Raw genomic sequence first — 15,278 nt, forward strand, 5'->3', positions numbered from 1 at the left:
GCGTACTTCTATGTGGGAGAGCGCATGCATAGGATTAAATGATATATACATTTTTGTATATTTATTTGTGTGTTCGATGGCTCGACGTCCATAAAAAGATTGAATGACACACACGCGCTTTCGCACCAGATAAAATCACATATATTTGTTTACATAAGTAGGTAGGCATACAGCAGCAAGATCGAGAGAATAAAGTACAGGCAACTTGCGGCAAATCTCATTCTAAAGCCATCAGAAGTAAATACAATAAATAAATCGAAGTCAAATGTTTCATAGGCCTGTGGGTTCAAGAGTGGTTACTTTGTCGCATTTGCTATCGCAGAGATTTCATTAAATATATTAGAGGTAGATGTTGTAAGGGAAATTGATGCAAAGTGAAACATTTCGTCTACAGACTTTGCCAGGTCTACATATAACTGAAACTGCAAATTTTGCGAAGTGCTGTTGTTCCTGGAGGTGCAAGGCAAACACTAGCTCAGACATATATCCTTCGACCACACTCGAGCTTCTTTATGTGTGTACAATTTTCTATACGGTAACATGATAGCTATATTTTATACACATGTAATATATGCCCATAGGAAAATGACGTGACTCCATGAAGAAAAGCTCAAACAGCTGCAGCAACTGTTTTTATGAGTTAGTTATAAGTGCCCTGTAGGAAATATACATACATACTGGTCTTGAAATCATTTGGAAAGTAAATGATGTTGGTTTAATTTCATTATAGACCATATAAGCCTATCACACATAAATCACATAGCGGCAGGGAAATGCTACACATTTATATAATTAAAAAATATTTAAAAAACAAACACTAAAAATCAAAAGAATCAGCATGTTAAATCTAATCTATAATATATAATCTATAAACCCACATTATCATATCACTCTACACATTTTACAAAAAAATATAAGCACTGGAACTAAACTGCTGCCAAAAAACCGTTCGTGCCTTGCGAAATTGCAGCAGTGTTTCCGATTTCGCTTGCACCCTGTTCGCTTGCTAAAAGTTTCTTCAGTGAACAGAGAAGTTTTATTATTTTTGTTTTTGCTTTGTTTTTCCCGTAAAGTTGCAATTTTATCTTTAGTTTCCAAACGAAAATTACAGAGTTGATTCAATTCAGTAAATTTCAACATGTGTGACGTAGCTGCAAAAGTTTTTGACATTTCATTTTCAATCTATCAGTTGTTATTGTTATTATAAAAGAAAAGATGAAAGAAAAGAGAATACTCGACTGTTTTTGCAGTCATATGAAGAAAGTATTCTATTTATATACAGTGGAACTTCTCTAACTTAAATCACCATAATCCACAAAAACACTTCGAGTTAGAGACTTAGAATTATAGAATTTTTATTAAAACGTACAATTTTTCAAAAAGCTGTAAAATATAGATTTACCCACAGTTTTAGTTATTTACTTCGCATAAAGTTCTATGAACACACGTTAAAACACGTATTCTGTAATTTTTTTGTTGCAGTTTGGTATTTTTGGGCTCTTGACCTCTGTATCCTATGCCTTTGTTACATGATTTATACAATCCTTAAGTGCAATAAAATATTTTTTGTTCGCCTCCATGCGATATAGAGAGCCTCTTTTATGACTCTGCCTCGATACTAAAATTTTAATTTTGTATTATACTCTGGTCTAAAAGTTCGATTTATGGAAGAAAATTTGTATTAAATTTTATTTCAATTACCAATTCAACAGTTCGAAGTTATGGAAATCTTCGAGTTATGGAAGTTCCACTGTATATACATATATACCATATAGGGCACTACAGAAATGTGAAACAATTTTGTGATCTGGTGACATAATTTCTGGATTTGGAAACATGGTCAAAATTATTTTTTTTCATGTTTACATTTTCTAATTGATCAAAGAAGTTATAGAAATATTGTGTAAACCTCCTCCCGAACTTTCGGAAATATTGTTCAATCTGCTAAACTAAATAAAAATTAAATTAATTTTTTTTTCAGTATATTAAATTAAATTTTGTACTTTTAATAATTTCTTCTTTTCTTACGCTTTCTCTTCTTTTCAACCTGGTTTTCAACCGCATAAAATAACAATAAACTATGTTAAGCTCGTTAGCTTCTTGTTAAAGAATATTCAATGATTTTATTTTTGTTGCAAGTATTTTTCCATGCAACATTGTATCAAATTTTTGAAATCACCAATAAAGTGTTGAACATATTTTTTTTCAAATTATTCCTCTTTGCAAATTTAATGCTCATTTGGCACATTTATGCATTGCAATTGTGCCGTAAATAACAGTATATGTGCGACAACAATCACAAATGTGCCTTTATAACAATAACAAATGCAATTTACCGACTTTCATGCGAAATTGCAAAATGCAACTTGTTGACTTATTGAATTGTATGCCAATGACTTTCCAGCACAGCAACTCACCTATGGCAGAAACAGCTATGAACACACAAATACATATATACTCGCACAAGTGCATATATGCAAACATTTAATGGCACAGAATTCTCAAAAATATAGAGGAAATGGAAAATACATGGAAAAATCAGTGAGCGAAATCATTCAGACACATATTTTTATTTTTTTTTTATTACAAAGAAGCTTGATGAAATGAAATCGTTTGCCTGCCGCTTGTGTATAAGTTGGCAACATTATGGCAAAGGCAGCACTGCCAATGTATGTACATATTTGAAGTTGCGAAATTTTCGTTTTTTTTTTTGTAGAACTCAACTGAAATATTCATTCATTATTGAACTGTGGCAAACGTGTTGCAATCAGTAAGCTGAAAGTTGTTATGACATTTCGCTCAGCTCAGTTGGCTGTTTGCATATTTGCCACACTCGACGCACATGCGAAATTTTCTGCTGAACTTGTCTCCCTGAAAATGCAGTTCGTTTATTAATACTTGCACTTTTACATATTTATTTTACTTTATTTTCTTTGAAACAAGTCACAATTTGGCATGTGACTTACGGCGGTTTGGTTATTGCAGTTTTAAAATTGCGTTTCAAATAACGAACGAAATGGATGACAGTCTCAAATAAATGCTGGGCAAATAACACTGGATTTAATGGAAATAGTAAGTTCCACTTTGAATACTAGCAGTTGAGGCCAAAAAAAGGATACTGCGGGAACAACAACAAATTATTGAATAAAAAATATAGTCATTATGACAATAATTAATTTCAAGAAAAGATAAAAAAATATATTTTTATTCCACTAAAAACAAAATCTTAAAAAAAATACAAAATTTATGAAATAACTCAACTTTTCTTTTCGCTGCAAATTCTACAAAGAATGCATGAAAATTTGCCGGGTCACAAGCAAATTGGTCGCAACACCAAAAATGTACATTCGCGTGCAAAAAATCGCTGTTTCACATTAAAGCATATAGGATAAATGGCATAACCAGGTCAAACGACCGCACTTGACCACCTTTCCGCCCACTTGACCCTCAACGAATGTGGTTGAACGGCTGATGAAATTTTGTACTCGCTAAAAGCGCCAATGGTGAATGCAACAAGGACGCCACGGAGGCAAGGTAAAAATCAAATTCGCTTATGCATGAAATATGCAGCTCATATTTAATGGTCCACCATTTGGTTTCTTTTGCGGGGTTACACATATACATACGTATATATACACGTACATACGTATTTATGTTGAAAAAGGTTCGTTGCGAATTAACGGCGAGCAAATATAATTTGCGGCTAGTAACTGTAAAAAGCACCGAATATACGCACAATCCGCTTTACATTTCACAAAACGAAGGACGCTGGCGCAAATGCTAAAGAGAAAGGCGATTTGTTGCTTAAAAAAGTTTCTTTTTTGTATTGTAATTTATTGCTGAACACATACAAAGGGCTAATTCTGCGGATTGCGTTAAATAAAATTATATTTTTAATTCAAGTTTCTTTTGTTGTTCTCTTTCATTTAAATCATTCTGTACAGGTTTTTTATCCATAAAAATCCATAAAAAGGGAGATCCCACAATCTGCGCCAATTACCGTGGGATCAGCCTCCTAAATATCGCATACAAGGTTCTATCGAGCGTACTGTGTGAAAGACTAAAGCCCACCAAACAAACAACAAACTGATTGGACCTTATCAGTGTGGCTTTCGACCTGGAAAATCGACAACTGACCAGATATTCAAGATGCGCCAAATTTTGGAGAAGACCGGTGAAAAGAGGATCGACACACGCCACCTTTTTGTCGATTTTAAAGCTGCTTTCGACAGCACGAAAAGGAGCTGCCTTTACGCCGCGATGTCTGAATTTGGTATCCCCGCAAAACTAATACGGCTGTGTAAATTGACGTTGAGCAACACCAAAAGCTCCGTAATGATTGGGAAGGACCTCTCCGAGCCGTTCGATACCAAACGAGGTTTCAGACAAGGTGACTCACTATCGTGCGACTTCTTTAACCTAATGCTGGAAAAAATAATACGAGCTGCAGAGCTAAACAGAGAAGGTACAATCTTCTACAAGAGTGTACAGCTACTGGCGTACGCCGATGATATCGATATCATCGGAAGCAACAATCGCGCCGTTTGTTCTGCTTTTTCCCGCATGGATAATGAGGCGAAGCGAATGGGTCTGGAGGTGAATGAGGACAAGACGAAATATCTCCTGTCATCAAGCAAACAGTCGGCGCATTCGCGTCTTGGCTCCCACGTCACTGTTGACAGTCATAACTTCGAGGTCGTAGATAATTTCGTATACCTGGGAACCAGCATCAACAACACGAACAATGTCAGCCTCGAAATCCAGCGCAGAATAACTCTTGCCAACAGGTGCTACTTTGGACTGAGTAGGCAATTGAACAGTAAAGTCCTCTCTCGACGAACCAAAATCAAGCTCTACAAGTCGCTTATCATTCCCGTCCTACTTTACGGTGCAGAAGCTTGGACGATGTCAACATCAGATGAGACGACGCTAGGAGTTTTCGAGAGGAAAATTTTGCGCAAGATTTATGGTCCTCAGAACATTGGCAACGGCGAATACCTCAGACGATGGAACGATGAGCTGTACGAGTTATACGACGACATTGACATAGTTCAGCGAATAAAAAGACAGCGGCTACGCTGGCTAGGTCATGTTGTCCGAATGGACGAAAACACTCCAGCCCTGAAGGTGTTCGATGCAGTACCCGCCGGAGGAAGCCGAGGAAGGGGAAGGCCTCCACTCCGTTGGAGGGACCAGGTGGAGAGTGACCTGGTTACACTTGGGATCTCCAACTGGCGCCGAACTGCGAAGGAGAGAGAGGTGGCGCACTATCGTCGATTCGGCTATAACCGGCTAAACGGTTGCAAGGCCAATCACACACAGTTTTTTATTCAAATTACAGAGATGGACAGGAAAAGGAGCGAAAACGTGCAACAAACCATATTTTACATCAACGAAGGCAGCGCAAAATTTTGTGTTAGCTGCTGAAGGTCAAGTTTAATAAAAAAACACATGCAAAAATTGCTGATTAAATCATACAATGAATTTATAATTTATTTAAATCTGCAATTCTTATTATTTTCCACTGTTGAAAATATTTTTTAAAATTATCCATTGCATACGCATAGGCGTCGGTTATATTTATGTGCGATTTGGTGACATTTAACTATTTAAATGTCATTTTAAGTTTAAAAAAATAGCGTTATCACGGAAAAACGAATATTAAATTTCTTGCTTGAAGAAAGGTACACATATTACTAAAAAAAATATATTTTCCATACTTACGGGAAGTTTCCGATTTAAATACGCTCGCTTAAAGTGTACTGATATTTGCTAATCTGCGCTCATATAAATTTAACGTTAGACAAATCTAAAGTTTACATACCTGAAAAGAGAACAAAAAAAATGATTAGTATGATACTTTAAGGTTAAGTTTAATCTGTTAGAAATTTGATAAATTTATTGAATATAAAACATAATTTATGTGAATAAACGAGTACAACTTTCAAGGCGTCCTCATTAATTTTACAGAGCTTCCTTTATAATTTTTGACATGTATTTAAAATAAAATTTCTGCAGTATTAACTGCCACACCTTCGCCTAAAACCAGCTGGCAATCATAATACTTTTCATCCAAATGAAATATGGCGTTCATGTTATTATTTCATTAATTTATTTAGCGGTTAATCAAATCAACTCTGCAAACATAAAATTGTTTCAGCTTGTTACCACGGGAAACGAAAGCAATCGCATATAAGGCATAAGACAAACGAAATCAAAGAAGCCCACGTCTTTGGAGCCATACAACGCCAGTGAAGCTTTCACTCATATTTACGCATGTAAACATATTAATTTCGTTATGTACTATATGGGTGTTTTCAGAAATTATTTCTACTAGCCACATAAACATATATGTACACACACTTAACACATTCTACGCGCGCAAGTAGTACACTTTTGTTTGCCTTTTTTCAAGTCATATTTCACTTTCTCTGTGATTTCTGCCAACAGCCTCTTTAATTTGCGGTACATAATCACTTCTCTCTAGGCTTTTGTTTTCGTCTGCACTTGTGTATGCGTTCCCCACCCACAGCAGACAATTCGGCATTAGCTCGATGCTACGCTACGCTCTGGCATACAATGGTCCACCACTTTCCTTTTCTTCGCCTTTCTCTGTGTGTGTGTACGCCTTCGGTATTGCGCCTAAAATTTGACCGCATTTTATAAACGTGCTGCCGTTTCTTTGTAATTTTCTTCAGTTTTGGGTTGAAAATTTTGCGCCTGTTTATATGTTTGCCTACACAAACACACACACACATAAGACCATACAACTAGCTATGGTTTGTGTGTGTGTGTGTGTGTAAATGAAGCAGTGTCATCATCCCCTTTACCGTTTCTGTGGTTGCCACAGCTGCTGCTGTTTTTCACTGTCTGCCTTTTGGCGCCGCCACTAACCCAATTTAAGTCTAAGTGCACGCGAACATACGAAACTTATACACGTACATACATATAAATTCGTGTGCGTGTGTAGAAAGAAACGGGGAAGTATAAGTGATTGGCTAGGCTTTAATTGGTGGTAGGAAAATGAAAATTTATTGTAAACAAGAATAGTGTGCAGCTACACTCCCAGTTGTGTAGCTAGGACCATGTGAATCAATAACGTCTTTTATCATGTGTATTTGTGCTTCTGCACACACTAACTTTTAAGCATATATATATGTATGTATGTATGTATGTAAACATTGCTCTTTGTAGTCGTCTGCATTATTTACTTTTTGTAAGGCCAACCACTGCTAATTCCATTACGGACATTCACCCACTTTTTCTGCTGCCGTCTCCACATTTGCTTTCAATTTCCTTTTCATTTCTGGTGGCATCCCTTGGTGTGTGTTTTTACGAGTTTCTTGTACCCCTTATGCATTATTTATTTAATAGTTATTCCTCTACCGTTACGGGGTGCAGAGACTATAGCAAATGGTAACATTGGCATGTGGGAGATTTTTCTCGCATATCTAAAGAGTCGATGCTTTCTTTATAGACTGAGAACAAGAGACAAATTCTGATTATACGATCTTGCTAAAAAAAAAAAATTGTTTCGAATTCTTGGTTAGTCAGGTAGTACAATATAATTTTTAACTGCAAATTCTCAGTATATTTGAACTCTAATTAAGGACTCCGAAAATCCACGAGCAACGGGTTTCAAGCGAATCCGATAATTTTCTGTCATATTGGATCCGCCATTTGGAATAAAAAAAACCGGCACCGGATTCGTAATCCGTGACCCCGAAAACCCCTGAAGAACGTGTTTGAAGCGATTCTCTAATCGCTAATCTTATGGAGTAAAATGGACCTCAGATTCGAAAAAGAACATAATGTACACATAGTAAGACCCTCAGGTTATAACATTCTTTTTCTGTGAAGCTGTGTAATTAATTCTTAATATCATTATTATTTACAAATGAACGGAGAATCTGCAATCAATTGCATAATAAATGTAGCAATTAAAAAATAATATTTAGCTTCCTTTTACTTAATATTAAATGAAAGTAAATATGCCACTCATACTAAAGCAATTTAGCTCTAAGCATTGTTTTCTACAATATCTTGACCATTAAATTCCTGCGCTGCTCACTTCTCAACTACAATCTTCTCTGACTCTTTTTTCTCGATCCATCTCGCTACCACCAGCTAGAATTTGCTATTCTCATTTGCCGCCAAAAGTAATTAAGCATCTTTTACCCCCTTTCCACCCATTTTTCATTGCCACTTAAGTTGCCATCTGCTCTTCAACATTTCACTTCACTTTTATCGGCTCTCCAACTTTTCCTGTAAGTGCCAGCATAAGGTTCCTACGAAGAAATAGTTTAAAATCAACTTGTTTGTGGGTGTATACAGTTATAGTATCTGACGGAAAACTTTCTTGAAACATATTTGATTCGTTTTTTTCCAAAGACCACAAAGTGGAAAAGAAATAAATGTAGGAAAAGTGGGCAGTGGAAGTAAAAGTTTAAATTGAGACTGTTAATTAGCTCGGCGTGGTGGAGAGAGCTCCGAACAAACTTATTTTATAATATGTATGTATGTAAATGCAGCTATCAGGCAGCCAAGATACAAAATTAGTATTCATTTTAATTGGAAAATAATTTCACAATGAAAGCTCATGAAAACCTTAAAAGGCTAAGCACTGTTTGGAGTTGGATGAAATGGTTAAGGAATTGGTAAATGTACTACACATTTATGAGAGCGCTTAATATACGAAATTTGTAAGAAGGAGAAAAAGTAAAAGTGAACAATTACCATTATAACGATTGAATAACAGATTAAAGCTCAAAGCTTATTTGAAATAAAACTAAAGCTTTGTAACTGTTAGAACCTTTAAACTTGAGCTCCGTAAATTAATTTTAACGGAATATATTAAAATAAAATGAATCTATATTAAAATATCGCATTACATTTGAAACACTACAAGCTTTCATTAATTCATAAAAGCTTTTTTTAATGTTCTTGGATAATACATTATTTTAGTATTTATTACAATATCTATGGATTTCAGTAACATTATCAGTAAATGTAAAATCTGCAAATAGTTCCCATAACTTTCGAAGGTCTCGTTGTTCTCTCCCTTCAACTCCAACATAACAAGCACTTACAGCTGGTCTTAATTTGTATCATTTGACAATTTTCGCAACAATTGCAACCAGAAATTTTACCAACAAACGCGAAACTAAAGCTCCTGCAAACGCTTCGTCATGACGCAGCAACAACACGAAAATTAAACCAATGTACAGGTCAAGCGCCTGAAACGATTGTAATTTTCCAATTGACAGGGAGGCCCAATGATAGCGGCGAACCAACCAACGACGTGCAGGCAATTTAGAAATGTCGAAAATCTGAAAATTCGCAAATTGTTCATGTCAAATAATGCGATTACGCTGTCAGTGTGATCATGTGTAATTGTCTGGCCATCAAAATGATATGTACTGTGTTGAATGTACTATAGGTATTCGAATGTTGGCGCAAGTTAATACAATGTTAAAATGCTTAAAGCTCGGAGGAAAGCTTAAAATTATTTTGGAAAATAGAATAGGATTGCCTGTGTTGGTGAAATTGACTTTATGGTTTGTATGACTTGTAAATATTTATTTACGATTTCCTTAGTGGGTCATTTCAAACAGCGTCGCATTACAACTAGCAATTAAATTGAGCTTTCACAGGCAGCAGAAAAGCAATTTACTTCAAAAAACCAATACTGAGTGTGGACGGTGTGTGAAATTGGCTTATTGAAGGCACATGTAAATAAAATAAAAATAATAAGTAAGGAAGGGCTAAGTTCGGGTGTAACCGAACATTTTATACTCTCGCAATTTATTTATTTAACTTTATTTATATTATATAATACACAATTTGACCCACATATTCGTCATATATATTGTATAAAGTCCATTGAAAGTTGGAAACCATAATATTAGGTTAGAAGCACCGAGGTCCTCGTGTTCGATACATGGGGCCTTAAAAACCTATGGTCCGATTTTTAGAATGGGGCTGCCACACTATTAATATAGTATTTGTGCAAAGTTCTGCACCGATATCTTCACTAGTGCATACTTTATATATAGTAAAATAAACGATTCAGATTGTCTTCAAAGTTCTGGTATATAAGAAGTAAGCGTGGTTGTGAAGCGATTTGGCCTATTTTCACAACATATCATTGGGATGTAAGGAAACTATTACAAACCAAGTTTCATTGAAATCGGTCGAGTAGTTCCTGAGATATGGTTTTTGACCCATAAGTGGGCGACGCCACGCCCATTTTCCATTTTGTAAAAAAATCTGAGTGCAGCTTTCATCTGCCATTTCTTATGTGAAATTTAGTGTTTCTGACGTTTTTCGTTAGTGAGTTAACCCACTTTTAGTAATTTTCAACCTAACTTTTGTATGGGAGGTGGGCGTGGTTATTATCTGATTTCTTTCGTTTTTGAACTGTATTAGAAAGTAGATAAAAAAAACGACTGCAGAAAGTTTGGTTTATATAGCTCTATTGGTTTGCGAGATATTTACAAAAGCTTAGTAGGGGGCGGGGCCATGCCCACTTCCCCAAAAAAATTACATCCAAATATGCCCCTTCATAGTGCGATCCTTCATACCAAATTTTATTTCGGTTTTCGCCATTTTGTGGGCGTGGCAGTGGTCCGATTTTGCTCATTTTCGGCACCTTCTTATGGTGCCAAGAAATAAGTGTGCCAAGTTTCATCAAGATATCTTAATTTTTACTCAAGTTATAGCCTGCACAGACGGACGGACGGACAGACAGACACTCGGATTTGAACTCCACTCTTCACCCTGATCACTTTGGTATATATATCTAACTCGTTTAGTTTTGGGTGTTACCAACAACCGTTATGTGAACAAAACTATAATACTCTCTTTAGCAACATTTGTTGCGAGAGTATAAAAAAAAATGTTTTCTAGTGCATGTAAAATATATTTTGAATTAAATGTTTAAAATTTTTAAGAAAAAATTACAAAAAGGAGTTATATTGTATAGTGTACTAATCTTATTACGTTTAATGGAGCAGCCTGTAGAATTTTTACTATACAAGTGATAATAAGTAAATCACAACAGGACAGCAGTGTATGAAATTTTCAGGAAAAAATACAATTTATAAATAATTTGGTAAACTTAATTAAAATATTGCGCAAACTGTCTAAAATTGAATTATACTTCCTGGATATATGTATAAGCATGCCTCCATATATTAAGGTTTGTGCATGAGTTTGTTTCCCTAATAAATGAACTAAATGGAATCAACAGTCGATTGTTGATAATTAGAAGCGGATATTGGTTTGCGGGAAATGCAATTAAACGGAACTGAAGCAATTATGCGCACACAAATATACAAAAAATATTTAAATCAAAAAAGTTGTGTTTTTAATACACAACTGAGGCAGATGAATATTGGAAATTTCTGAATTTTATACAAACAATTATTTAGTGGAATTTTTTCAGTTGAATATACAGTTAATTGTAGGTAGGCGCTGTCAATTTACTCTCCTAAACATATATTACACAGAATTACTAAAAAACTTATAAAAAGTGAGATATTTTTTGTTCGAATGGTTTGTTTTTTTTTTTTGAATTTGTGCACAAATATTTAACGAAATTAATTAACTCTTTATCGCATTCTACTTTCGTTGCACACGATTTCAACTAATTATATCATTTAGCAATTTTAATATGTTAAATATGTGAGCCAATTAAGCTTTCAAGTACAGCGGCGTTTGAAAAAGTTTTAAATTATATCATAAGAAGCGGTGAGCTGCATATATAAAAAAGCTCGTGAGAATAATAATTAGAAAATAATATTCACTTTTTTTATCAAACACGCCTATTTAAAAAGTAATATGTTTGAAAGCTTTTTACATTATACAAAAAAAAAAAAAAACAATTACGTATGATGTTACGTTCATACAACAAAAAAAAATATGTTTTTTGTTGGTAATCGCTTTGCCAAAATTAATTGGTAACTGTGTCACTATTTAACAATGAACTCGTACATTGCTTAATTGGCATAAATAAATTTCGTTACAACAACTATTTTCTACTTAATTTATAGCACACAATGTATAACAAAAAATGTTTAATGCCTTTTAAGTTTATTAAGGAATTGAGAGATACATTGCAACGGTGGTTCTGTAAAATATGAATTTATTTGTCAAAAGCCGCGACCAACACATTTTGGGTATTGGGTATTGTTCATACCCTTTTTAGTTATTCGCTTCACGAGACTACAGAGTTAGTCAAAATTATTTACACATCGAACGTTTTTTTTACAAGTTTCACACAAAAAGCTTTATATTGTTGTTGTTGTTGATACCATGCAACAAAATCATATGTTGTTGCAAACCTTCATCTATTCCTAAGCGAAAGAAGTTAGTTTGGTGAGAATAGCTGGACATATAACAGAGAAATGGGCAAATTAACCGATGGCTCTTAGTAGTCAAAAGTATTTACACACGGCGATTTAGCCTTTATCCTTGGATTTGGTTTGAGGAAGAGTAGTAATTGGATTCTATTGCATTCATAACAATCTAACTCAGCCTTAAAATATAAAAATTGGTAAATAAAATGTCGAAAACAAAGGAATTATCGACTATAACTAGATCGGAGACTGTTACTAAGTTTAAGACTGGTGTTTCGGCTTCGGAGTTAGTAAAAATTTGTAGAATTTAAAGGAATACTGTTTATAATGTTATTAAAAAGAAGGACACAAACAATTACAAGGAAAATTTAAAGAGAACTGGGCGGAAACCTGTGATAACCCAAAGAGAATACAGAAGATTAGTAGGAACTGCCATACAAAATCCCACATTAGTCCTGTTAATATTGCAGTAGCATCGAATCAGCATAGTGCATGAACAGTCAAGGATGCTACACTACTTTGCACTGCTCAGGACATTAAAAAAGTTAACAGAAATACCTGACGTTTGGCAAAAATTGGTCAATATTTTCGAAAATAAAAAAGCGATATGCCAGTCTTTTGCCTTAAATTAGATCCTGGAGCTTGTCAATTCGGACCATAAAGCAGGCTGCTATTGATGCCAATGGTAATGTAACCAATTATGAATTTATCGCCTTAAAATAGGAACTTATACTGAACATTAAAATTTTAAAATTATCATTAAATAAGAACAGGAGAATAGAGTTCAAGTTGTGTGTAACATATTTCTAGGTATTCTTGCCAATCTGACTTCATTCTCTCAGGAATAGATCAAGGTTTACAATATAGCATTTTGTTACCCTGCGATAACAACAACAACAAACAAAAGCTTTTTCTATGAAACTTGTAAAAAAAACGTCCGATGTGTAAATAATTTTGACTACCTCTGTATATTAAGTAGGGTGCCATTGGAATATATTGATTTTATATGTTTTCAAGTGAAAAAAAAAAATTTAAATTTCACAAATACGAATTCAACTATTTTCTACTTAATCCTATTTATGCGAAGGGTACTTCGCAAATGTTAAGCTGTCGAAAATATATTTAAAATATGTCGCATAAATTTGCATATGCACGAAAATAGGTTTTGGCGCACAAAACTATGCCACAGAATTTGAACCAACGACACAAAATTTGTTAAAAAAATGTCTAAGCCTAATACTTAACATTTTCAAATAAGCAAATATTGAAGTTTATTTTTGGTGAAAATTAAATAAAGATGTATATAACATATATATTATTCTATGCTGACAAGTAAATATAACTGATGGTGTGTAAACAGATTTTAGATTTAGCATTTTAAGAATTCATAAGCATTCTATACATACATAGGAGTATATAGTAATTTTCTTCAAGCAATGGAATAAGTCGCGCTCGCCTTGAATTAATTGAATATTTGCAAATAATTTGCGTGATTGAGTAATTTAATTTGTCTTTGATGTGCTCTATAATTTATATACGTGTATATTATATTATACATATGTGTTGAAAATTTAATCATACGGAGTTTCTTTGTAGATAATATAATAATGAGCTTCATTGAATTTAAAGGCATCGAAAGAGAGAGTCATGAGTCATAGAGATGAACAAAACACATTTGGCACATCAGCAGATAGCTTGCCTACTTTTAGGCGTACAAACACTTTGAATATATTCGAGCGCTCTTCCATGGAAACGATGAGCAAAACAGAGATATAACCAAATAAGCCAACGGATACTTTTTGCGTGATTAACGGACATAATTGTGTTAGTTGGGCGCGTGTCTAAAGAGCAGTTGAAGTATGCAGTCTACAGTAGAGCGTGGTTACTGTTTGTAACTGTTAAAGGGCCTACACTTCAATGGTATCGTATAACACAGATACAAAGCAAAGAAATTTAGCAAAATTGCGACCATCAAAAGTAGCATCACGGCGAGAAACATCAAAAGCAAATATGTATGCACGAGTATTTGTGTGCGATTGTGCGCAGAAGAACAACATGAATAAGCAATGAAGAACAGACGCACAGTAGAAAAGGATGTGCCCACATTTGTTGTAGAGGGTAAAAGACGGAAGCAGCGGCACCAAAAAATTTCTATTATAAATACTTATTTGTACGTATGTGTGCGTGTATGAAAGACTCATGGAATGGCATTAAGATATTCGAATGTTTTTGGTAACAAAATTAAAGTGTAATAACAAAAAATTAGGCTGTTTTGGCAAATGGAAGATGAAAGAGAATACACAATAATGCTTTCGTAGGCGTTGAAGTACAGCGTCGAGCGCAAAAGATAAAACAGCAGATATTCCACTCTGATTGATGGAATTCAATGACAAATGGAGGCCGCACTGTTTGACTATTTGCCGGCGCAGTTGCCGATGGGCAACATAATTAAAATTTAACGTGCCACAAATGAAAAAGAAAAACAAATTCAATGTCTGTCCCTAAACGAATCGGACATTTAGCTGGGTTTTGTGTGTAGGCGGCAATCATTGATGGGCGTCAAGCGATAAATGCGCGGCTATAAAAGTGAAAAGCTAGTGAAAGTGAAGATTAAGAAGCGCAACGGAAGGAGCCTACAAAATTGAGTGCCGCCAAAGACGAACAAACAAAAGGAAAAGAAAAATGAAAAATAAGTACGAAGCAACGCTGCCATTTATAGTACCAATAACGCGGTGTGTGAGTGAACTCTGTTGTGTTGAAAAATTACTCACTAATTAAGAGTGGTAAAAGTGCCGTGAGTTTAGTGACATTGACAACATTGTCAATGAGATTTTCTTGTTTACAACGCCAACAAAACACAACCAATTGGTGAGAAAATTACACGAGTTTCAGTGATGATAGCTTGAGGAAAGCGAATCC

General features: G+C 34.7%; 1 protein-coding gene across 18 annotated transcripts in view; it reads right to left on the reverse strand.

The window, feature by feature from the left end:
* LOC105208449 (low-density lipoprotein receptor) overlaps positions 1-15,278 on the reverse strand; it is a 301,388-nt gene that overhangs the window by 126,919 nt on the left and 159,191 nt on the right. Inside the window, exon 1 of one of the 18 annotated variants that reach the window (XM_054227587.1) lies at positions 12,807-12,861. The exons of the other annotated variants lie outside the window; for them this stretch is intronic. Within the exon in view, the coding sequence (XP_054083562.1) occupies positions 12,807-12,846 (40 nt within the window). The 5' untranslated portion in view covers positions 12,847-12,861. Of the gene's footprint in view, positions 1-12,806; positions 12,862-15,278 lie in introns of those variants that run through there. 18 annotated transcript variants of the gene reach the window in all.

The sequence above is a fragment of the Zeugodacus cucurbitae genome, chromosome 2, assembly GCF_028554725.1.
Source record: "Zeugodacus cucurbitae isolate PBARC_wt_2022May chromosome 2, idZeuCucr1.2, whole genome shotgun sequence".
NCBI classification, from domain to species: Eukaryota; Metazoa; Arthropoda; class Insecta; order Diptera; family Tephritidae; genus Zeugodacus; species Zeugodacus cucurbitae.